Consider the following 26,638-nt stretch of genomic DNA (forward strand, 5'->3'; position numbering starts at 1 on the left):
CGATTACAGCAAAATTCAATAGGGTGTTATGAGGCAGCTAGACCTTTCATTTGATATTAATTCTGTGGAAATCGAGTCAACCATCTCTGAGAAAAGTGAGTGAGCCCAAGTAGTCATCAGAATATGTTTCTTTTAATAGCTGGATTTCACATTTTTAAACATAACAGGAAAAGTAATAATCCGTTCGCAAAAAAAATCATTAGGGTCTTATGGGGCAACAAGACTTTCCATATGACACTAATTTTATAAAAATCGGTCCTGCCATCTCTGAGAAACATGAGTGAGATTAAACAGTCTCCAGAACACGTTACTTTCTGTAACTTCTGAGCCATATGTTCAATCTTCATAAATTTCAAAAGTTGAGGGTTTTCAGGTAGCCCGTTCATTTGAAACCAATTTTGTTCAAATCGGTTGTGTAGTTTCTTAGATATTGATGTTTCGTGATTTTTACATTTTGATACATAACCTCTAAACTAGAAATCAGATTACAATAAAATTCAATAGGGTCTTATAGGGCAACTAGACCTTTCATTTGCAATTGATTTCATTGAAATTTCAACTTCAATCCCGAGCAAAGCCGCAAACATTGAAATAGTACAATATCAAATTTAAATGATGTTGAGGCCACATATTTTGATTGTAGCTATAGTTTTAAACAGTCTGCGGGCTACGTTTCTTTCTATAACCTTCAAACCACATGTTTAAACATTATGTAATGCACTGTTTAGGGGTTTAAAACCCCAATAATTTGAATTCAACTATGTTCATAGCTTATAAGATATAAGAGCGATTTTCACATTCTGACGCAGCGCCAAAACTGAAAGTTTGATTACAATGAAATTCAATAGCAACCTAATCGGCTAATAGACCCTTCATTTGACACCAAGATAAAAAGAATCGGTCAGACCATCTCTGAGAAAAGTGAGTGCGAAAGAAAGGTACACATACACACGTTCGTTCAAAAATATAATATTTCAGCTTCAAAATTAAAAAATTGGAAACATTTTCATGACTTATTTGCTTATTTGGAACAGATACGGTGAGTTCGAAAGCAAGACATGGACTAAAAAAAAAAAAATCATTATAATGTCAACATTAACTAACTCAACTAATATGAACTCAAGATTACTGTGACAGTATAAAAGATACATGTAACTATTATTTATCAAGAATGTATTTCACAGTTTGCTGTTCACGGCTATATATATATATATATATATATATATATATATATATATATATATATATATATATATATATATATATATATATATATATATATATATATATATACAAATAACTTGATAAGAAGAAGTCATGTTGTGTCCCGAACCTTTTAAAAATTTGAATTATGATGTATTCATGTAGACATATTCATTTTCGCCGCTATTAATCGTAAAATTTTGGTCTATTGAGCATTTCAAAAGTATAAACAAATTATTTATCTTTTTAGATGCGCAGCAATTCAAATGTCCCCCAAAAGACGGTCAATACGAGGACCCGATCCAATGTGATAAGTATTATGAGTGCTATGATGGCCGTGTAACTGAAAAGCTATGTCCAGATGGCCTAGTGTTTGATCCGACAATCCGGAAGATCAACAAGTGTGATCAACCCTTCAATGTAGATTGTGGTGATCGTGTGGAATTGCGTAATTAATTACCGAACAAATACTACGCACGGAAAATTTTAACGTTTCAATAATTTGCAGAACCTCCAAAAGGAAAAAATCTTTGTCCTCGGAGAAACGGGTTTTTCGCTCATCCAGACCCTGCTGTGTGCAACGTTTTTTATAACTGTATTGAAGGCGAAGCTAATGAGATAACTTGCACTGCTGGTTTGCACTTTGATGAATATACCGGCACGTGCGTTTGGCCGAACGATGCAGGTCGCCAGGGATGCAACCCAGGTGCAAACAGTATGTCATATTAATGACAGATTTGAATTGGGATAAAATAGTTAACGTTTACATTCAACCAACAGAGAAATTGAAGGATGGATTTACGTGCCCCAAAGAACAGAAGACGGATGAATCTGGTCAGACTGTTGCTCATCCGAAGTACGCACATCCTACTGACTGCCAGAGGTTTTATGTATGCTTGAATGGTGTTGAACCCCGTGATCTTGGGTGTCAAGCCGGTGAAGTTTATAATGAAGAAACTGAGAGGTGTGATGCACCGGAAAATGTTTCAGGATGGTATGACAAGATCTTATAGCTTGCTTCAAGTGTAACTTATTATTTTATATACTTTCAGTGAGGATTGGTATAAAGATAGTGACGAGAAGAAACATTAGACTGCAGTGTCGATCCTAAATGATCGTATACCCATTATCATTGATCATTCATTAATGACATATTGTTATTCAAAAATAAATAACTTTCCAATACTTTTCATTTATATAAGAAAATTGACAAAATTGAATTTGAAAACTGAATGATCCCAATTCAGGCAGAATTTGCAAAACAGCATATTCGAGAATTATTTTAATTCATATGTCAACAGGTAAGTTTGTACACACAAAGGTCGGATATTACGAAATCACATCAATATTGTGCGAAACATGCCCAAATTTTGGAAAGTTTTGAAACCGTGCTAATTTTAGCTAAAGCACGATTTTGAATTATCGATTTATTGTCCATCTGGTATGCTTGTTGAATGAAGAATGCATTATACTTCTGGTGACAAAACTTGTGCAAATTAGAAGAACAAAAAGATAGATTAGGAATTTAAACAACACTTCTATGAAGGTCATCAAAACTTTGGCCTAAGTTATTTTTTCTCGGAAACGACTCTTAAGTGAGATGAACGAATAATCTGTAAAGTGTAGGTGTTATTCCTGACCAGGGCTGCTGAATATCACTTCGTTGCATTCGTATTCATTCATTATTGCCGAAGCACAACAACACGTGGCAACAGTGTATTCACTCAGCAATGGAAACAACGCCTATAGTGAACTGAACTGTTATGAGTGGCTTGTGGGCGATGAATAGTTATTAAAACGTAATATGATTACCTTCGTGTTTGATTCGTATTGGCTACGATTTACTCAAGTCATCCGAAGCGATATTGAGCGATCGGATGGGAATACATCGTTTCAGAAGCCTTTGTGACTCAGATCAATGCCGATGAATATTCACCGTGAATGGTATTACCAATCGCAATGATGCTTCGGTTAGTGATGTCCGAATTTTCCAATTATTCGATTATTGAGTAATCGAATAACTTGAGACCGCTAAGTAATCGATACGATTAATCGCGCTTGTCTATTCGATTAATTGGCCATTTACGATTAATCGACAAAATTTCCAACTTCAAAATCTCTTCAAGCCCTTGAGACTTCGTAGTCGCGAATAATTTAAACTCGGCATCATTGCTGTCACCTGCGTCGTCGATTGTTTTTAACTTGTGTATAATCCAACGCTGGCATGCTGAAGCTGACAAGAAACTGTGCGGTGCAGTATTTGAATTTAATCAAAACAGCTAGACAGTGGGTAGCAATAGTGACAAAAGTGAAAACTTTGAATCGCATTGGCGGACAGCAGCAAATTGTTTCGTCTTCTGTGCAGTAGCAGAAACTGACGGTTCAACGCAGTATCCAGTTGGTAACAAGGAAATCCACCATTTCCGTTAAAAAATGAAGTATGTTCGCCAATCGCTTCAACGATTTTGTCGCCCCCACAGCCAGCGAATCAACAGCAGTACCCTGATTCCGGTGCTAGTTTTCGGTAGCGGTATCCAGTGTAAACTTGCCACAGTACCGTGGAGTGAGCTGAAATTGATCAGTGGGGTGAAATTGCTCACCTGAAAATTCATGATAAAAAAAAATCCAAAGATATTGCTCTTACAACACTAGGCAATGTTAACGTGTTCTTAAACGCAACTTTTGCATGATTCACATACCTGTCAAAGTTAACCATTGCATGCCCGGTGTAATTTTTCATATTTTCAAAAAATTCTTCTAACTCAGTCAAAACTCAATCAAATTTGATCAAACAAGTTTCCAAATAATAAAAAAAGTATTGAATTTACTTAGAGTAATCTTAGTTGAGGGTTAATTACGTTAAATTTGGCGAAGTGAGTAAAGTTTGATAAAAGCTCAAAAAATGTAATATCATTCAAGAAATACTGATGAATTCGCAGGAAACCACAAAGATTTTATTTTAGAGCTAGTTTTTGAGCTTTTGCAACAAACCGGATTGAAATCGGTCTAACGACGATCAAATAAGAGCAATTTTAGCAACAAGCAGCTCGTGAACCAGAATAAACAAATTTTAACCTGAAATATCGTTATTTTTGTTTCCAAACTAGCTGTTTATGATATATTTCAGTACAGAAATCATCATTAATCTTGAGCAAATCGAAAAAAAGCACATTGCCAAAATTCGTGTCAGTAATCGACGCAGGTAATCGATTAATTCGGTTATTCAGTGGGAGATAATCGATGACAAAATATTCGATTATTACGCAGTCTAATCGACTAATCGATTAACCGAACGATTACCGGACATCACTAGCTTCGGTGCGAATCAAAACGAAAAATGAAAATTGCCGAGGAAGAAGCTTATACTGCCGTGGGCTAGGATTTTGACGTAAGCGCCAAAAGCACAAAATCGCTACAGATCTAAATCGTTTGCAAATTAACAGAAGCGCTTTATTACGCAAACTAATCTGATAGAATCTGAGTAAATATGATGAAAAACATACCCCATTGCTTTAACACGTTTATTTATGTAAACGCATTGAGTTTTAATGCCAACGTCACTTCTCTTGCAAAACAGCAAAACCATTTCAAAGTTTTGCACTAAAAGTGACGTTGGTACGCCTGAATAGTCTAGTTTGCCATGCGTACTGGTCGGTAGCCAGCGGCAAGGATATAAATAAAATTATGCACTCCACAAGCATGATACACTATCGTATTCGTACCTCAACGTCACTTCTATGTAAAGTGGCGCTAACGTCACTTCTTATTTTCGATATTTCTCAGTTATTTATCAAAATTTTTGGAAACGGCAACAAGAATCTTGAGGGTTTTTTTATATTATAGTAATATGTAAAAAAATGAAATTTTAAAATTTGGCGCTTACGTAAAAATGCAAGCCCACGGCATATATAAGAAGCAACCCGCCGGACATAGGCATATATATATATATATATATATATATATATATATATATATATATATATATATATATATATATATATATATATATATATATATATATATATATATATATATATATATATATATATATATATATATATATATATATATATATATATATATATATATATATATATATATATATATATATATATTTATATATATATATATATATATATATATATATATATATATATATATATATATATATTTATATATATATATATATATATATATATATATATATATATATATATACATATATATATATATATATATATATATATATATATATATATATATATATATATATATATATATATATATACATATATATATATTTATATATATTTATATATATATATATATATATATATATATATATATATATATATATATATATATATATATATATATATATATATATATATATATATATATATATACATATATATATATTTATATATATATTTATATATATATATATATATATATATATATATATATATATATATATATATATATAAATATATATATATATATATATATATATATATATATATATATATATATATATATATATATATATATATATATATATATATATATATATATATATATATATATATATATATATATATATATATATATATATATATATATGCCTATGTCCGGCGGGTTGCTTCTGATTGAATAAGTAGTATGTTCACGGCCTTAGTCATTTGCTTTGATCCTTAGTCATTTGCATTTGCTTTGATCCTTAGCTTGCTACTATGTAGCAATAGAAGTATTGAACATTGTAATTTTTTTTTTCTTAACTGTGGTAAAATTAATTGTCTTCCCGGTCAGAAGAGCACAACTAAAACATTACAAAATTCTATCAACGTGAGAAACAAATAACATATTTTGATACAATTTTGTATTTTTCCATATAATTTTGACTACAAAATTGAATCTGAATATATATATAATAATAAAACGTGTAATGAAATAGTTCTGAAACAAGTCTAACTAACTTTTCGTTTTTATCAAAACCTGTTGTTTCTAACAACAATATACCATCTTATTTTGTTAGAAAGCTAATATGTTAGTAACAAATTTTAATGTGTGTTTGATACTAGTAGAATCATTTCTGTTATTATTTTCTGTTATTTTAACACCTAACGGGACCAAATTGAAAACACAGCCTAGAAGGTTTTTCCCGTAACAAACTAACAACTTCTGTTAAATTTTTGTTTTATCTTTCTGATCGGGTTTGCAACAAATGTAAATTTGTATAAAAAACTTAAGTAATTGTTGTATACACTAAAGTCGCTTTTTACGCGAGGGATACGTGTCGCGTAAAAAAACCGCGTAAATTCCGGAATTCGCGTAAAAAACCCGCGTTAAAAAAACGCCTATGAAGCAACCTTAGTTTATTTATGCACGCCAACCCAGCACACAAGATTGTTCAAATATGCCATTTTGCGTTATTCTTAATGATTAAGATTAAGTTAATCAACATTGATTAAGTTAATCAACATTCATTTTCCTATGCCCAAACCTATCTTTAAGTGTATGCAAAAGATTATTTCGCTGTATCGCATTTTTCACCCCGAAAATGAAACTAAGAAAAACCACCTCCGAGCAATGAGAACACTTTGAAGAAAGCGCTATACCTTTTAAATAAAATCTGTTGGTTGCAAATTCGTTTTTTCATCTCCAAGATAAATAAATTAACCCTCTAGTACCCAGTGCCGCCTTTAGACGGTCTTCAGTTGAACCTCTAAAAAGTTTCAATCAATACTTAAAAAATGTTTATAAAGTTTCAAAGTGATTTTTTCGAAGTCCGTCTGAAAATTAATTTGGGCACTAGAGGGTTAAAGCTGCAATTTAATTATTTACCGTATATTGCAAACATCGATTAAAAAATAATTTTTAAATATTTATGTAACTATATTTACCGAGTACAAGAATTATTGGTAAGCACACTAACTGTTCGGATATTTCAAAAATTTGGTTATTCGGATTGAAATATTCTTAAAAATTCTAGATAAATGAGACAGACCTCGCAAATTAAGCAAATGATTAGTTGTATTAATTTACAATTAATTAATTTACAACTAACACGGCGCTGCCATGCATCTTCAAAAACCGAGAAAAATATGAACAATATGTTCCCCGTCGTCAATCATAATAAATTCAACTAAATTTTGTATGATTTCCAACATTAATTGTTTTCTTAAGAAACTATGCTCGCTGTTTTATTGAATCCTCACGACATAGATACAAAAATAAAAGCTTTTTTGATCCCGGCCGTATGAACAAAAAATCACAGGAGTTGTGTGCAAAGCCACGACCGAAAGGTTGAAGTAGAATACTTATACAAGAAAGATAACCCGGCTGCTTGCGTGTCAGTCATTTTGAAATCGGATTTGTTTCCTATATACCGTTTGTTAAGCAATTGCAATTGCAATTGACAATACTGTTTATGCAGAGCAAAATCGGAATCGCAGCGTCACTCACCTGACAAGCGTTTTGTGGTGAATGGCTCAGTATTCCAATTATTATACAGCAATCTTTTTTGTCTCAAATTTTTATGAAAACGCGTAGAAAAGGACTACATTGAGTAGAAAAGATAACTTAGAAAACCGTTTTAAAATGTTTTAGCTATGTTTAAATATGAGAGTGATCAGTTTATGGACCAAAATGCAACATTTTCATCCGAAATTGTGATTTGTTTGTAAAACAGATGACTCTAAACATAAAACGGAACCTTAACTAAAATTAGGGCAATGTCTTGAACCGTTTTGGAGCACTGCAGAATATTTCTCGTTCCCTATTTAAAATTGTCTTAACATTGTTGAACTGTATCTTCTTTCTTCAATAAGTCATCTCCTCAACACTGCAGGGACTCGTAATATTTTTTTTTGTAGAAAGGCAGACAATAAAGAATAAAACGCCAGAACTTTTGTGCTGCCCGAAATTTCAAATCAGGCCGCAGACGCGCTTATGCTATTGCACTGATTTGTATGTGACATATAATTCCTACCGTGGTCCCATTAGGTCTATTCACCGCAAGGATACCAAATGTGCAGATTTGTCTGCAAAACGCAGATTTTTGATTTGCAAATAATTCCAGTTTTTCCATATTCTGTGTAGATTTTTGTTAGAGTCTCTTTATAGTTGCGCAGACTTTCTCAAAATCTTGCAGATTTCTGCAGACTTTTGCCTACGCAAACGCATTTTTTTCAAATCACGGCCAGATTTTTCATAAAATTTCAAGCAGATTTTTTCTGTTTTTCGAACAGTTGCAATCTTTTTTGAAAAACATCTGCCATCTCTGACTAACCGTAATGTAGATAAAAAAATGCCGCTTTTCATAGACCTGTTTTAGGTAGCAGATAGAATATCGATACAGCTGATATCGATGCTCCGCGCTCGATATCAGCCTGGCATCGATGCTCCGCGCTCGATATCAGCCTAGCATCGATACGACCAGGAAAAAAATATCGATGCTCGAGTATCGATACTTTAGCGGATTTTGGCCAAAGCTACTGCTGTTGTCGCTGTCTAGAACTATTATGAGCAGCTTCGGCAGAAACAGGCTCTTATTTAGTCCAAATATCATATTTTCAATTCCAAGGTATATGATTCTGTCGACCGTGCTTGGGAAGCAATCATATAAAGACCAATCAGAGGTCGAATTTTTCGTTTTGACAAGGCTTGACTGTTTTCAATAGTACAATAGTTTGAATAATAAAATTACAATTATCTTCATTTAGGAAAAATCTTAGTAGATTTTCCAATCTATTGCTGCAAGAACGAAGGAAATCCATCGAATACTAACCAATTTATAAGCATTTGAAATTGGACATATTTTTTACTTTTTTAGGTTTTAGATTTTCATTTCACATCCCTATGTAGCCGTACTTCCTGAGAGAAGTATTCTACTTCAAAAGTTTGTCCTGCTTGTCTCGTAGTATTTGCAGCGGCGAATAAAGGGCTCTTCCCACTGCTTCCGTTCCGGGACCGGGCCGGGACCGGGCCGTGGCTGTTCCGCGTGTCGTCCGGGCTCGTTTGAGATTGATTGCATGCGTTCTTATGAACGCATTCACACCGACGCGCCGTGCCCAGACCGGGGCAGCGTTGAGTTGCCGTCGTGCTGCTGCAGTGCGAGAGAAAAACTATCGTTGCCGACGATACTTTGTGTTGGCCGGAGAGTGCACGGAAGGCACTCGGGTGGATGCGTGTATGTTGTAGTGACGTATTTCGCGCGGAGTGAGCTGCGGTATGAAAAAAAGAGAAAGACGTTTTTTCACATACACACATCAACATTTCTCAGCCAGAGCGCAGCGCAGGCACGGTTCAAGCACGGCGCAGTGTGAATGCATGAAAATTCCCGGACGAGCCCGGTTCCGGAACGGAAGCAGTGGGAATAGCCCTTAAAGCCAACGCTTTAAGGCCGTGAACATACTAGCGCCGTAGGCTAATGTACAGCCCTAAGTAAAGCCCTGCCGCAGGTTAATGTACAGCTAACCCACGGCAAGGCGAACCGTCTCCGCAGTGCAAGACGCGCCAGTATATTTTCGGCCTAACTCATACGGCCTATTGTCTCATAGCACCAGCAAATGTATGAACAAGCTCAGAAATTCTGGTAAGCTTCAGTGAACGATTCGATGCGAATGCTATTTTGTCTTCGTCCCGATTTTATTTGCCATGATGAATCTATCAATGCCACGGTGAACCGATACAAATATTTACTGAGTTGCATCGATGTGATTTTGAACCGTATCCAATCGGCAAATAATGAGAAACAGCAGGAAAAAGGAAAGACACGAATCGATCGTTTCAGTTCATCCGAACACATGTACGCGCCCGATGAAGTATGCGTTCGTGTTACATTGACATTAGTCCACAGCGAACGGTTCACGAAGCGAATGAAGATTCGATGCAGGAATCAGGAGCCCTGTTCCTGACTACCTTAATCACTATAACTAATCTAAAAAGGGTAAACAATAAAAGAATTCAAGTAATTCGCACGGATTTTTTGTATTAGATCTAAATACATGATTTTTTTTAACTACATGTCAAAAAAAAAAAAACAGAACTGATAGCAACTGCTGCTGTATTTGCGAGTGTGAGTATAGTTGAGGCTATGGTTGGTGGGGGTATAAACTCCATAATTTCCATCTTACGGTGGCGAATCAGCCTGTGGTTACCTTTATAAAAAAATAAAAAGTTTCAAATAGTGTAATTGAATTTCATTTTTTGTTTATTTGATCGGGCACTAGCACATCCCAAGGCTATTGGGCTAATTGAATTTCAGAGAACCATCTATTTACGCAAGTTCAGCCATTTTTACTCTCACTGAGTAAGCTTTGGATGTATAGGCTAAACGTCAAAAAATGATAATACACTTAAGTCGCTTTTACGCGGGGGATACATGCCGCGAAAAAAAACCGCGTAAATTCCGGAATCCGCGTAAAAAACTGCGTAAATTCCGGAATCCGCGTAAAAAACCGCTTAAATTCCGGAATCCGCGTAAAAAGCGACCTTAATGTATTGATTTGCAAAACTGCGTATATTCCGCTCAATTTTTTTTAAATTTACAGCTTGCGGTTCTTGAGTGCACGACCATTTTTTCGGATTTCAAGAAAATCTTTGTAGAAATGTAAAAAAAATGAAGCAGATAGCAGAACAAATAGACGAGGACCAAGGCTTTAGCTAAGTTTTGTATGATGTGCTTCTTGGAACATTTCATTTCCGCGAAGCGATTCGAGCGATTCAATATTCATTAAAATTTTATTACAAATGACCAAACCAGTAACAAGAGCAATGCAAGGTCGAGTGATGGAATACAACGATTCTATAGCATTCATTAGAGCCGTTTACACAACAACCGAGCAGGAGATGGGTTTGAAAAGTTCTACTCTGAAGAAAATGTTTTGAAGGATATACAGTATTCGGAATCCAGCTTCGAGAGTCGTCTCATTCAAAATCGATGTCAACCAACGATACTAAGAGATTCTGTCGTTGAAGAAACACTGGAGAAAGGAGCGATTCAACCATCTGCATCAGCCTGGATGCTGAATTGAACGATTGACATTGTTTGATTAATGTAGGTATTAATGTTTACCATCAGACCGAGTACAGTCTGCTTCCGGAATATGAAAAGTCCGGCTCAAATAAATTAAACTGAACATGAAGTAAATCACAAACAGCACTTTTATATTGTAGATTTCTGTTGGAATACTGGATGATTTTGACATTAAAAAAACTCTTCTTATGTGTTACTTTTTTACTTTCAGTATGTGCAATCCTAGAGATCAAGAAGTGAGAAACAGAAACTCTTGGAAAAACTGGTCAAATTTAACAGCAAAACTTGTTTTGCATTGTTCTGATATGGAGCAATTCTACAAAAAATGTCCTAGTTTTCATACTTTTTTTCAATTGTCGTTTTTGATTTGGCTGAAACTTCGCATAGATGTTTCTATGGGCAAAAGATGCCATTTTGTGTAATTGGCTTTTTTATGAATCACGACTCGTTTTTGAAAAGCTATGTATAAATGAACGTTTGGTTTGATTGGTATAACGACGTTTGATTTATGTAAGCACAAAATTCAGGATATCAAGTTTTAGGATAATTTCCGGCGTTAAGTGATAAAAATTTTGGTCTTGAAAATATACACTATAAAAAAAAGTGTGAAAACCCGAACTAGCGGTGAGACCCAGCCTTTCTCATTTGAACTTATTATTTGTTTAAATAGATTTACACGAACACTCAACTTTTTAGAAAAATTATACACTTTAATAACACAGTGCAACAATTTTTTTGCCTTGGCTTCTATATATGATTTTTTGATGAAGTTTGATGCGAAAATAAAGTCGACCGAGTATGAACATATTTCAACTTAAGGGGCGACAATGGCGCACTTTTGAATTTTTTAGAAATCGGAAATTTTCGAGGTTTTTTGGCATTTTACGTTGATCAGACACGAACCAATCGATTCATGAGACTTTTTTACTCAATATAAGACATAATTTGACTACCACTTATAGACGTAAGCGCATTACCATTAATGCTCATACATACTCGATATTATTTTGCTTTGTGAAATATACTAAAACCAGATCAAAACCGGTTTCGTAGAATCACCGTTTTGAGCTCAGTTTTTGTCCGATTTAAGATCTGTTTTTTTTTAAGATGGGTAAGAAGATGCTTATATGTGGACAAACTCTTAGAATTTCGATATTTGGTCTTAAAACAAAATTCCGTCGAAAAAACATCGAAAATTTCCGGTTTCTGAAAAATTCAAAATGGCGCCATTGTTGCCCCTTAAGTTGAAATATGTTCAAACTCGGGGAAATTTGGTTTTGCATCAAAATACACCAAAAAATTATATATTGAAACCAAGGCAGAAAAAAGTCATATTTTTGCACTGTGTAATTTAGCTGGACTTATTTTTCACTCTAAATCACAAGTTTTTGGTAACCACCAGCACAATTATACCGAGTATTTGAAACTTGACCTTCACACACATATGAACATACATGAACACATACACATGCAAGTAACATGAAATAAATAAGTTTTAAATATATGATAAAATTTATTTTTGATTGTGGTATAATCGAAACGTTACTGTACTCATATATAGATCAGACTCGATTATATATAGACTCGATTATGTATTATTTTAGATACCTCTATTTATAGTAAAGTTTTTTATAATTTCAAATATGATTTATCTGAAATTGAAATGTCGTAAGGAAACGTCCATAAAATACCCTCCCATGTTGCCACCCATGCGATTAATACTGAGGATCTATACAAAAAAGAAGAAAATATTTATTTTTGCTCTACGTAATCAATGGATGTCCATAATTATTTCCTAAAATAAAAAAAAGAATTTCATTTTTTTTCCAATACATTAAAGGAAAATCAAATAAATAATATCAAAAAATAATATGAAATATCAAAATATATGAAAAAATGGATAAAAAAAATTAAAAAAACCTAAATTAATCCACCTAGCGGTCAGACCCAGCCTTTCTCATTCAATTTTTTATTTGTAAAAACAGATTTACATGAACGCTTCAATCCAAGAAATGTTTATTCACTCTTTAGGTTCTAAAATATTGATGTTGTAATCTATACATATAAAAATGCAGTCCGGTCTGTCTGTCTGTCTAATCCATTTAGGCTCGTAAACTACCGAACCGATCGACGTGAAAATTTGTATGTAGGGGTTTTTGGTGCCGATAAAGGTTCCTATGATAGTTTGAGACCCCTTCTCTTCTGTAAGGGAGGGGTCCCATACAGATGAAACATAAATTTCTGCACAACTCAAGAAAAAAACCAAACAAATGAAACCGAATTTGGCATGTGGATGTTTTAAGGGGTAACTAATATGTCCATAATAGTTAGATGAAACACAAATTTGTGCACATCTCGAGAACTAATCAACCAAATGGAACAAAATTTGGCAGGTAAATGTTTTTAGTGGTAACAAATATGTACATAATGGTTTGACACCCGAATCCCTCTTCTATAAGGGAGGGGTCCCATAAAAATGAAACACAAGTTTCGCACAGTTCAAGAACCAATCAAGAAAATACAACCAAATTTGGTATGTGAATGTTTTTAGAGGTAACAAATTTGTCCATAATGGTTCGACGCCCCTCCCTCTTCTGGAAGTACATGTTTCTTCACAAATTTCTGCACATCTCGCGAACTAGTCAACTAAATGGAACCATATTGGCTGGTGAATGTTTTTAGTGGTAACAAATATGTTCCATAATCGACCTCAGACAACATTTTGGATTATAAGATGGTCCGGTTTCTGGAAAACAGCCAAAAATGACCGATTTCCACCCAATATAATAATATCCGGATCTAGAATAATACACAAGAGCTAAAATCGACCACAGATAGCATTTTAAATTCTAAGATGGCGACTTCCGGTTTCTGAATACAGCTGAAAATGACCAAATACCACCCAATATGAGTTTTTCTTCCACCAGTATGCCATTCAAAATCCAGAAAATGTCTCCAAATGCCATTATAAAATCCAACATGGCGACTTCCGGTTTCTGAAAAACAGCGCAAACGACCAAATACCACCCAATATGGGTATTTCCGGAACCGTAATGATGCCTGGAGCCACAAATCGACTTCAGACAACATTTTGAATTGTAAGATGGCAACTTCCGGTTTCTGGAAGACAGCCTGAAATGGACGATTCCCATTAAATATGAGTATTTCTGGAACCAGAAAGATGCACAGAAGCTAAAAATTGATCACAGACACAGTCTTGAATTTCAAGATGGTGACTTCCGGTGTCTGGCAAACAGCCGGAAATGACCAAATAGCATTCAATATGAATGTTTTCGGAACCAGAATTACGCCCAGATGACAGAAATTGATTTCACAGGCAATTTTAATAATACTCAATATGGATATTTCCGTAATCGTGATGATGCATAGAAACCAAACATTGACCTGGACACCATTCTGAATTTAAAGACGACCACTTTAATTTTTGAAAAACAACCTAAATAACTAAATACCTCCCAATATGGGTATTTACGGTGTCAGATTGATACCAGAAAATCTGCTGAAAATGACCGAATACCACTCAATATAAATATATTTAGAGTTAAAGCGACGTACACAAGCCAACAGTCGAGGATGTTGTCATTTCGATTAAAACCAATCATTTCAAACGAGTTGTTATTTGACTTTGATCATATCCTATGGCCGATTGGTTAAGCATTTGCAGACTTTAAACACATCGCAAGGAATCAATGAATTTGAAACGTTCAAATATTACGATACCACACTTAAATTATGTTAAGGCCATATATATCGATCAAAGCAGGTATAGTTTTAAATAGTCTTTGAATTTCTTTTCTTTCCATAACTTTTGAGCCACATATCAAACTGTTATGAAGTTTGTTATCTGTGAGTTTGAGAGATGACTCGTTCGTATGACACTAGTTATGTTCAAATAAGTCATGTACTCTTTGAGATAATAGACTTTCGTTGTATTGTCAACAATTTAATACATAACGGTTGCTTAAGCTCGATTATAATCAAATGAAATGGGAACGTATAGGGCAGCCAAACTTTGAAACCACGTGTTCAATCATAATTCATCAGTCAACCCTTAACTAGCCCGCTAATCTGATATCAATATTGATCAAATCGGTTGTGTAGTTTCTGAGATAATGAAGTTTCGTGATTTTCACAAGTCGGTACATTACAGATGAAGTTACATTCCGATTACAGCAAAATTCAATAGGGTGTTATGAGGCAGCTAGACCTTTCATTTGATATTAATTCTGTGGAAATCGAGTCAACCAGCTCTGAGAAAAGTGAGTGAGCCCAAGTAGTCATCAGAATATGTTTCTTTTAATAGCTGGGTTTCACATTTTTAAACATAACAGAAAAAGTAATAATCCGTTCGCAAAAAAAAACATTAGGGTCTTATGGGGCAACAAGACTTTCCATATGACACTAATTTTATAAAAATCGGTCCTGCCATCTCTGAGAAACATGAGTGAGATTAAACAGTCTCCAGAACACGTTACTTTCTGTAACTTCTGAGCCATATGTTCAATCTTTATAAAATTCAAAACTTAAGGGTTTTCTAGGTAGCCCGTTCATTTGAGACCAATTTTGTTCAAATCGGTTGTGCAGTTTTCGAGATAATGATGTTTTATGATTTTTACTATTTGATACATAACCTCGAAACTAAAAATTCGATTACAATGAAATTTGATAGGATCTTATGGGACAACAAGACCTTTCATTTGCAATTAATTTCATGAAAATCGGTCCAGCCATCTCTGAGAAAAGTGAGTGAGAAAAAAAATCTGCACATACACACACACACACACACATATACACACGCACACACACATACAGAAAATGCTCAGCTAGTCGAGCTGAGTCGAGTGATATATGCCATTCGGCCCTTTGGAGCACTTTTATATTTTCGGTTTTGCAAGTGATTGCTATACCTTTCTAGGAGGAAGGCAAAAAATTCGAAAGAAATTTCAAAATTTAGTAACAAATATAAATAAATCAAAGATGAATAAAACTACATAAAAAAAATTTGAAAAATTAAAAAACTAGTTTACGTCTAGGGTTAAAAGTCAAAAAATATATATTAGGGCGCCAATCATCGCATGGAAAAAAGTGACCAAAAAATTTCAAAAAAAAACCTATACAAAATGTTCACCTGCTCGAAAAAACACCCTGTGCAAAATTTCAGCTCAATCGGACTTAAAATGGGGTGGCGCAAAGCGATTGAAGTTTGGCTTTTTTGAAAACCGAAAAATCACCCAACGTACGTGAAATTTCGGTTTTCGAAATTTTTTTTTTGATGCCAAATGACTTAAAAACGCATGAAACGTCGAGAATTGGTGTGATCTGAAAAATTTTTTTTTTGCAAAAATTTACTCTCTGGGATTTAGTCGTATTTTCAATTGTGGAAGGCGGAGTTCAAAATGTTTAGAATTTATCTTTTGAAATTGATCACTAGTCTCTCGAAATAGCTTGTATAATGATATACACTATAACTAGCATCGAATCCATTATGTTTCATTGGGGTGGTTCATTTATTCGACATAGGGTGGTTCATAATATTGTGTAAAAGTGAGTATAAAATGAAAAAAACCACTTTTCACTGACTACCAATAGAAAAATTCCTGAAAATATAATATTTGTTATATAATTGTCGTTAGGGTGGCAATGTTGAATTGAAAAAATTATAAGTAAAATGGCAAAATATTACAAAACAAATTATGTTAACCAAAATTAAGATTGTGTCTCGTGGAAAATGTTGAATGCTTTCATGTCATTTGCAAAATCACACACGGGAGGTACATGGAATTTTGATATTTGAAAAATGTTTTCGATTCCAAGTGTCTTAAACTTTTGAATGAAACGGTGGAAACTGATGGAATAAGTTATATTACTTTGTTTGTAAAATCTACTTTCTAAGACACTTGCACTCGTCTTGCGAATGTTGTACCAGAATATTTATTCGTTTTATTTACCACAATAATGTCCTTTGCTAACACTTGATTGAACACACAGTGCTCTGGCTTATATAATCGGACAAAAGACTGTATCGATGTTATTCAGTGATAATGAGAGTATAGGGATCTCAATCAGATACGCAACACAATTGACTCGTTGTTTTTGGGTTTTCGTCGTTTTTGACAGTTCGACCATACATTTTCTGTCAAGTTTACATCATCAGAACGTGAACGTGCCCATTGACTGAAACTTTGCATAGACGTTTTTATAGGCTTTTTATAGGCAAAAGATGCCATTTTGTGCTATTGGTTTAATTTATTGAAACACAACTCATATTTGAAAAGCTATTGGAAAATGCTATTTCGGATAGGTATTGATGATTACAAATTTTTTTAGAGCCAACACGGTTCGTTTGTGGGGTGTGACATCTTCGGCAAAGTTGTAGATAATAGTTTTGTTTTTCAAAAAAAAAATATACACTCTAAAAACAAATTACTAATGCGAAAAAAAATATAGAACAAAGTTATAAATTAATTATCGAAAACAGCCCATTTGAAAAATGATTTTTTTTAATAAAAACTACGAAAGTTTACCTGAACAACAAAACCGGCCATGGAGAAATCAGAAAAAAGTTAAATTTTTTAAATTAATTTTTTTTTTCACAGGGTACATTTTTTTTTGGAGGAACGAAGTTTTTATTTACAACTTTGCCAGATACACTATGCCAATCAAATAAACCGTTTAGACTGTAGAAATATTCTTGAATCCTCATAGAGTGTTCTATTGGAAATTAAAAATATGTCTACAGCCGAAACGGCATAATGTCTTCGGTTAATTTGTAGATAATATATTGTCCTACCTAAATAAATATGCCTTTTACAAAAAAATAATTGAAAATAGTTTTTTTTTTCAAAAAATATTTTTTTTTTCAAAAAATTATAACTCATTTTTCTTGATTTCTATTTGTTAGGACTTGTTTCATTGTTTTGGTAATCTTTCGTAGGTTTTATTAAAAAAAAAAAAGAAATCAAGTTTTTAAAAAATGAGCCCTTTTGAATAATTATTTTTAATCTTTCTTCTAACTTTTGAACGAATAATTTTTTGAGTGTAATTTTTTTAGAAAGACAGAATATTGTCCACAACTTTGTCGAAGACGTCACACCAATCAAACGAACCGAAGTGCTTTTTTTTTAAACTCATCTTTCACAATATTATGAACCACGCTATGCCGAATAGATGAACCACCCTAATGAAACATAATGTATTCGATGCTAGTTATAGTGTATATCATTATACAAGCTATTTCGAGAGACTAGTGATCAATTGCAAAAGATAAATTCTAAACATTTTGAACTCCGCCTTCCACAATTGAAAAAACGACTAAGTCCCAGAGAGTAAATTTTTGCACAAAAATTTTTTTTCAGATGACACCAATTCTCGACGTTTCATGCGTTTTTAAGTCATTTGGCATCAAAAAAAAAAATTTCGAAAACCGAAATTTCACGTACCCCCCTTGGGTGATTTTTCGGTTTTCGAAAAATCCAAACTTCAATCGCTTTGCGCCACCCCATTTTAAGTCCGATTAAGCTGAAATTTTGCACAGGGTGTTTTTTAGAGCAGGTGAACATTTTGTATAGAGGTTTTTTTTTTGAAATTCGAGATGACCATTTTGGCTGGCACCCTGATATATATACACTGATCAACATTTTTCTTTACGTTTGACTGCATTTACATAAACAATAACTACATGACATAATTATTTTTTTGTGAGAAATTTGTTTTCTGTCTTTCTTTATAAATTTATTGAAACGATCTTGTGTATAAATATGAAATTCCTTAACGCAATTGCTCTTATTGATATTAATCTCTTCGTTTCTGAGGTGCATTCGTGCACCATTCAATATGGGTTTTTAGAACCGGGATGTTACCCAAAAGCCAGAATCCGACCTCACACATTATTCTAAATCCAGATGACTACTTTTGGCAGCCTGAATTCATCCTTAAGGTTCTAGAATATTGATGTTGTATTTGAATTTGTGCTAAAGAAATAGAAAGAAATAAAAAAATACTTATTTCGAACACTTTAATAACGAGAAATACCGGAAACAATTCGAACAGTACAATACCAAGTTTGAATTATGTTGAGGCCATATACTTTGATCGATCAATTTCGTTTCTTTCTATAAATTTTGAACCACGTATCATTTTGTAATGAAATTTGTTGCATGTAAGTTTGAGAGACAGGCTAATAGACATTCGTTGTTTCTTCAATTTAATACATAACGGTTGAAATCAAATTCCGATTAGTATCAACTGAAATGGCAACCTATAGGACAACCAAACCTTTCATTTGACAACAAGATTGTTCAAATTAGCCCTGCCATCTTTGGGAAAACGAGTGAACTAGAAAAGTCATCGGACCACAGCTCTTTCTACAACTTTTGTGCGTACACGTGCACGTAGTTACGTGTGCAATCATTATAAAATTCATTAGTTAACCTTTAACTAGCCCGTTCATTGGATATCAACATCGTTCAAATCGGTTTTGTACATGGGCGCAACTACGGGGGGCTAGGGGGGGTAGCTAGCAAGTTTTAAGCCCCCCCTAGAATTTCCCAGAGAATAATTGTAGTCAATACTTATACATTTCATACTTCTTATTAGAGCATCAAAATCAACACAAATTGTGATGTCATCATTCATTGGCTGAGAACTAGTACTGTGCCCAGGACCGATTCTCAACCCTAGCTCTCTTACTTACCTTACCAATAAGACGAGAGCCGTGGTGGCTCGTGCTGTATCAAGGAGTTGCTCGGTTTTGGGCTGTGTTTCGCCAGTTCCCCAGACGTCTCATCACCCGCAAGTCTCTTTCGATCTGGTCGAGCCATCGTGCACGCTGCGCCCCGTAGTCCTGAACAGGGTTGCTGAAGAGAAGAGATTTCACAGGATCATCGTCCGACATCCCTACGACGCGACCGGCCCACCGCAACCTATTGACTTTTGCCAGGTGTGCAACGGGGTTCTCTGAAAGCAGCGCGTGCTTTTCATGGTTCATGCGCTGTCGCCATTATCCGTCGTCCGTCTGTACTCTACAATAGATAGTCCGCAGCACCTTCTGTTCGAAAACTCCAAGAGCGTTGAGGCCAGAAGCGTTGATGTATCGATTCCGTAGAGAACTACCGGTCGTATCAGGTACATCGTCAACTTTTTACTTCGTCGCACTAGACTCGATCGAAGTGGTCATGCCAATACCCCCACCACAATTGGTGCGTACGTTTGTATGTCTGAGAAAAAAAAGAGCCGTCGATGAGAACATGGTCAATGCTTGTTGTACGTTGGTCAGGTGATCGTGGATGTCTTTTTGGGGAAAGCAGGTTCTTCGGACTGCCAGTCTGCGGGAAGCTGCGAAGTTGACGCCTGGCCGTTGTCATTCGTCACGGTGTGCAGGCTGTGCGGGCTAATCACCTGCTTATATATGTCTTTTCTACCGACCTGAGCGTTCATGTCCCCAATGACGGACTTGATGTCTCTACGCGAGCAGCTATCGTAGAGTTTCCCCAGCTGTGAGTAGAACGTTTCTTTCTCTATATCGGGACGTCCTTCGTGAGGGCAGTAGGCATTGAGGATGGTGTAGTTGTAGAACCGGCCTTTTATTCTCAACAAACACAACGTGTCGCTGAACGCCTGCCACTTGATCGCACGACTCTGCATCCTGCCCAGCACTATAAAGCCGGTACCCAGCTCATTGTTTGTTCCACCGCTCTGGTAAAACTGTGCCCTGCGGTCACAAATTCGCCATACCTTCTCTCCTTTCCGGTAAAGCTCCTGGAGCGCAACGATGCCGAACTGGTGAACTTCTAGCTGATTCAGCAGAATCCGGTCGGCATCTGGGGCGTTAAGCGATCTACTGTTATATGTACCGAGCTTCTAATCGTCGTCTTATTTCGTCACTAGATCATTGCGGGTAATTTCGGTTCGTTTTCAATTCTTGATCGTTCGTAGTATGTTTATTTTAGCATGCTGCTTTACTAGGGCTGCATTACCTAGTCTCGCGACGGAGCCGCCGTCTTGGGTGTAGAAGCGAGACACCGCATTTCATAGTTCACCGTCCGTTCCGGATCAGTCGCTGTTCGAGCCGCCCCTATCCTGGAAAACAGACGCTCAGACAAGCTGCTCTCCAAAGAGAACAACTACCGCTTCCATGTCAGCGACCAAGTTCACACCGGTTCCCCAATCTTCTCTTGGTTGCTCGTATTTCAGTCGGTTCCACGTGGAGTTAGGAATATGGTATTATGCCTTGGACCGCACTGGGATCTTTTTTCTGCCGACTAGTACGGGTGTACTGCTGGTACGCACTGCCCAGCCGTTTACCAAATCTAGTTCTCCTCAATATCGAATCAGCGTCAGCTGAAAGAGGTGGTCAAGATATTCAATACATCTTCGGAGATTTATTCCCGATTGAAGTGATTTTGTCTTCTGTTACGACACTATGTTATGCGTTTTTGAATAGGCGCATTGTAACTCTTTTTTCTATTTTTTAAATGAAATGTATGAAAACTAGCCCCCCCACCCCCCCTAGAAATTTTCCTTAGTTGCGCCCATGGTTTTGTAGTTTCTGAGATAATGAAGTTTCGTGATTTTCACATTTTGACACATTACAGACACATTCACAGTCCGATTACAATGAAATTCAATAGGATGTTATGAGGTAGCTAGACTCTTTATTTGACACTAATTTTGTGAAAATCGGTTCAGCCATCTTTGAGAAAAGTGAGTGAGTTTGAGTGGTCTTTTCATTGATGGATTCCACATTTTTATACAGAACAGGCAAAGTAATAGTCGGATTGCAAAACAAATCAATAGGGTCTTATGGGGCCACTAGACCTTCCATTTGACACTGAGAAATATGAGTGAGATTGAAAAGTCTCTAGAACACGTTTCTTTCCGTAACTTTTAAACCATGTATTCAATCTTTATATAATTCAAAAGTTAAGGGTTCTTAAGGTAGCCCGTTCTTTTGAGATCAGTTTTGTTCAAATCGGTAGTGAAGTTTCTGAGATAATGATGTTCCGTGATTTTCACCTTTTGATACACAACCTCTAAACTGAAAATCCGATTAGAATAAAATTCAATTGGGTCTTATGGGGTCTTATTTGCAATATATTTTCTTTAAAGTCGGTCCAGCCATCTCTTAGTGAATCAAGTGAGGTTGGGAGAGCGTTACACACACACATACACACACTGAGTCGAGTGATATACGACATTCGTCCCTTTTGAGCACTTTTATACCTTTCGTTTTTGCAGTGATTGCTATCCCTTCTTAGGAGAAAGGCAAAAAGTTGTTTATTCATGATAAACTTTAATTTTTATTTTTTATTTCTCCAAGATTTCAATGAACTATTTTGGGTTAGCCTCATGTGTAGTTTTCGCAAAAAAAAAACATTCAGATTCACAAGAAGTTAGTTTTTTTGAGAAATTTAATGTGTTTTATCCTAAAAAAACAAAATCCGAATTAATCCACCCAGCGGTGAGACCCAGCGTTCCGTATATATATATATATATATATATATATATATATATATATATATATATATATATATATATATATATATATATATATATATATATATATATATATATATATATATATATATATATATATATATATATATATATATATATATATATATATATATATATATATATATATATATATATATATATATATATATATATATATATATATATATATATATATATATATATACGTTATGAAAAGACGAGCCCAGCCGACCATGCCAACACGCCGCATCGATCGACCACAGCACCGATGCGCCAGGGAATTGATGAGCCAGGAGAAACCAGCGTAGCAACAGCCAGGGTAACTACATCGAGACGACCAACGCCAACTTGCCCCATCGATCGGACGCAACGATCGATGCACCGTAGAAATGATGAGCCAGGAAGAATCCAGCGTAGCAACAACCCAGAAAGGCAACGTAGACACGACCAACGAGTACCAACGTGGAGGACCCATCGAACGATATTGGTTGTGCTGACTAGGTAGATTTAGTTAATAAAAGGTTTAGCGATAGGAATATCGAGTGAGTCTTAAGCGTGCGTTCTATTGTAATCGGTCTTAAACGTGAATAAATATTTTTTTTTGTAATACTCGTAACCATTCGAGCATTACTGGCGCAGTCGACGGCAAGTGCGTGGAAGTAGTGAAACGCTAAATTTCCTAAGTGCGAATTAAGGAAAAGACTTAGTGCGGAAAAAGCAGTGCTAAGTGAACTGGAAAAAATACAAGTCCAAGTGAAAATTAGGACTTAGTTAAACAAACCAAAAGTGACTATCAAGTGATATCGCAAATAGAAGCTGCACTTAGTGAAAATAAGCGCAGTTTTAACAAATAAAAGCGCTTGGAAACAGAGCACCTCACGAAAGCCCAACCCGAGCAACATTCATCGAGAATAACCGGATCATCGGCGAAGCCACTGGTGAGCGCATGTCACTCAGTTTGCGTGATTCGGAGCGACGGAAGGACCCACACACATCTACCTACAACCTACCAGAGGACCATACTTGAGACTCCAGATGATGCTGAAAGCATTTCTGTAAGTAAAACACTCTTAAACTAAATCTAAACATAATTCAATCGTCACTTTTCATCGAGACTAGTTGCCGATTGAATACCACATATCACAACGAAGTGTGTGAAACTCAAAATAAATTTGTGAAGCTAGTGCAAGTGTGAGCGCATATCTAACTTAAAACTGGTTCGCATATTGTTTAGTTCCCATAACAAGTGAACAAACAAATCTCACTTCATTTAAAATGGAAAAATGGAAAAAGAGAAAAATGGAAAAATGGAAAAAGAGATTCCCAGATAATCACAGAATAAATATAACAGAACAGGAATTTCAATTTGTAAAGATTAAAAAAAAAAAAAGACGGAGATTTTCTCATTAAAGAAGAAAAGCACCACGAAAACTTCACCATATTACCAGGCCTCTATAAGAGTGAGAATAATTTAGCCTTCATAGCAGTGCAAAATCATACCAAGTCCTCAATAGAAATCAACATAAACCAACTTCAAGCTAAAACTGAAAAATGTGAAATTATCAAGTTACCTGATGCAGACATCGCATCGAAGAAAATCAACTACAACATTCGAGACAAACACATGAATGAACTAGAAAAAGATGCTCTTAAAGAAGTAATCAACAAAAATAGAGACGTTTTGTATGAAGAATCTGAAAAACTAATTTTTACACACAAAATCAAACATAGCATACGAACGACTGATAACATACCAATTCATGTAAAGTCATATAAATGTCCACAAATATTTGAAGCTGAAATTCAGAAGCAAGTGAGAAAAATGCTGAATGATGGTATCATTAAGGAGTCTATCTCTCCATACACCGCCCCGGTATGGGTCGTACCGAAAAAAGCAGATGCCTCAGGTGTAAAAAAATTTCGTTTGGTAATCGACTATCGAAAACTGAACGAAAAAACGATCAATGACAAGTACCCAATACCAGATATCACAGATATACTGGACAAATTGGGAAGAGCCTGTTACTTTTCGACAGTTGACCTGGTTTCCGGATTCCACCAGATACAACTTTCAGGGGAAGATCCCGAAAAGACCGCTTTCTCAGTAAATTCAGGAAAATACGAATTTACCAGAATGCCGTTCGGTCTTAAAAATGCTCCGGCTACATTCCAACGCGTTATGGACTGTATCTTGAGAGATCTTATCGGAGTGTGTTGTTTCGTCTATATGGACGATATAATAATATTCTCTAGTTCTCTCCAGGAGCATAAAAAACATCTGGATATGATTTTAAAACGACTTAAAGACGCTGGACTAAAGATTCAATTAGACAAATGCGAATTCTTTAGAAAGGAGGTTCAATTTTTAGGACACACCGTTTCAGAAGACGGAGTACGGCCAAACGAGGATAAAATTAAAAGTATCAGATCGTGGCCAATTCCTAAGAATGAAAAAGAGGTTAGACAGTTCCTCGGAACCTTAGGATATTACAGGAGATTCATCAAAGATTTCGCCAAACTAGTAAAGCCTTTGACGAGCCTGTTAAGAAAAGATAAAGAATTCGAAATCACTCCTGAAATCAACGAATGTTTTCAGAGATGTAAACAAATATTAATAAGAGACCCGATACTTATGTATCCGGACTTCTCCAAAGATTTTATTTTGACAACCGATGCAAGCGATTACGCAATTGGAGCTGTTCTTTCGCAGGGCACACCTGGAAAAGATCGTCCAGTAGCATACGCATCAAGGACATTAAATAAAACTGAAGAGAGATATAGCACAACAGAAAAAGAACTATTAGCCATTGTATGGGCGGTAAAGCATTTTAAACCGTACCTATACGGACGAAAATTCAAGTTGGTGACAGATCACAAACCATTAATCTATTCCCTTACGAACACAAATGACAAGATAGTGAGATGGAAGTTAAACCTAGGAGAATTCGATTATGAAATCGAATATAAACCGGGCAAACAGAACGTCATTGCAGACGCACTATCAAGAATTAGAACCGAAACAAACGAAAAAGTCAACGTTAATACCTCAAGCGACGACTTAGAAACGGTCCACTCAGCGGACACTAGCGATGACTACTTTATAACTTGCACGGAAAGACCAATTAATCTGTTCAAAACGCAATTGATCTTTAAAATTGGCAATATAGATACCGATCTTCATGAAGAGGTTTTCACAAAATATCACAGATATACAATTGCTAGACCTCAATATACAGAGGTTGATATTGTGAACATCTTCAAAAACTATCTGAACCCCAAAGGAGTTAACTGCATAAAAGCTCCAGTTTCACTGCTACAATTAATTCAAGAAACCTATAAAACACATTTTTCCACTAATAAAATTTTCAAAGTATTTATTTCAGAGAAGCTGCTAGAAGACATCCGTCTAGATACCGAGCAAGATGAACTTATCGAACAAGTCCACGAATTTGGTCACAGGGGGATAAAGGAAAATAAGAAACAGATTCTCCAAAAATACTTCTTTCCCGAGCTTGAAAGGAAGCTGAAAATTTTTATCACATCCTGTGATATTTGCAAACGTAGCAAATATGACAGAAAACCTCCAAAACTGATACAAAGAAGTACCTTTGGTGAAACTGTTTTTGACAGAATCCATATCGACGTCTTTTTCATGAAAGGTCATAAATGGCTCACAATCGTTGATTCATTTTCCAAATTCGCGAATATAATTGCACTCGAAACAAGAACCATTATTGACATGAAAAAAGCAATAACGGATCACATTAGACAGTTTGGAAGACCTGTAACGATTGTGTGCGATCAAGAACCTTCCTTTAAATCCATTGATTTTATCGGATTCCTAAACGATTTAGGAATAGTCGTTCATCACGCTAGTTCCTC

At 35.3% G+C, this 26,638-nt stretch overlaps 1 protein-coding gene across 3 annotated transcripts in view; it reads left to right on the forward strand.

Moving 5' to 3' along the window:
• Nucleotides 1-11,431, forward strand: part of LOC129725960 (protein obstructor-E-like) — a 101,189-nt gene extending 89,758 nt beyond the window's left edge. Inside the window, exons 2-7 of one of the 3 annotated variants that reach the window (XM_055682443.1) lie at nt 1,454-1,651; nt 1,712-1,918; nt 1,984-2,197; nt 2,256-2,504; nt 10,758-11,263; nt 11,383-11,431. In XM_055682443.1, coding sequence (XP_055538418.1) covers nt 1,454-1,651; nt 1,712-1,918; nt 1,984-2,197; nt 2,256-2,295 — 659 coding nt within the window. In that variant the 3' untranslated portion in view covers nt 2,296-2,504; nt 10,758-11,263; nt 11,383-11,431. Of the gene's footprint in view, nt 1-1,453; nt 1,652-1,711; nt 1,919-1,983; nt 2,198-2,255; nt 2,505-10,757 lie in introns of all 3 variants that reach the window. The other 2 variants (XM_055682452.1, XM_055682434.1) reach the window with 2 other exon arrangements.
• The last annotated feature ends 15,207 nt before the right edge of the window (nt 11,432-26,638 follow it).

The sequence above is a fragment of the Wyeomyia smithii genome, chromosome 1 (genome assembly GCF_029784165.1).
Source record: "Wyeomyia smithii strain HCP4-BCI-WySm-NY-G18 chromosome 1, ASM2978416v1, whole genome shotgun sequence".
In the NCBI taxonomy this organism is placed as follows: domain Eukaryota; kingdom Metazoa; phylum Arthropoda; class Insecta; order Diptera; family Culicidae; genus Wyeomyia; species Wyeomyia smithii.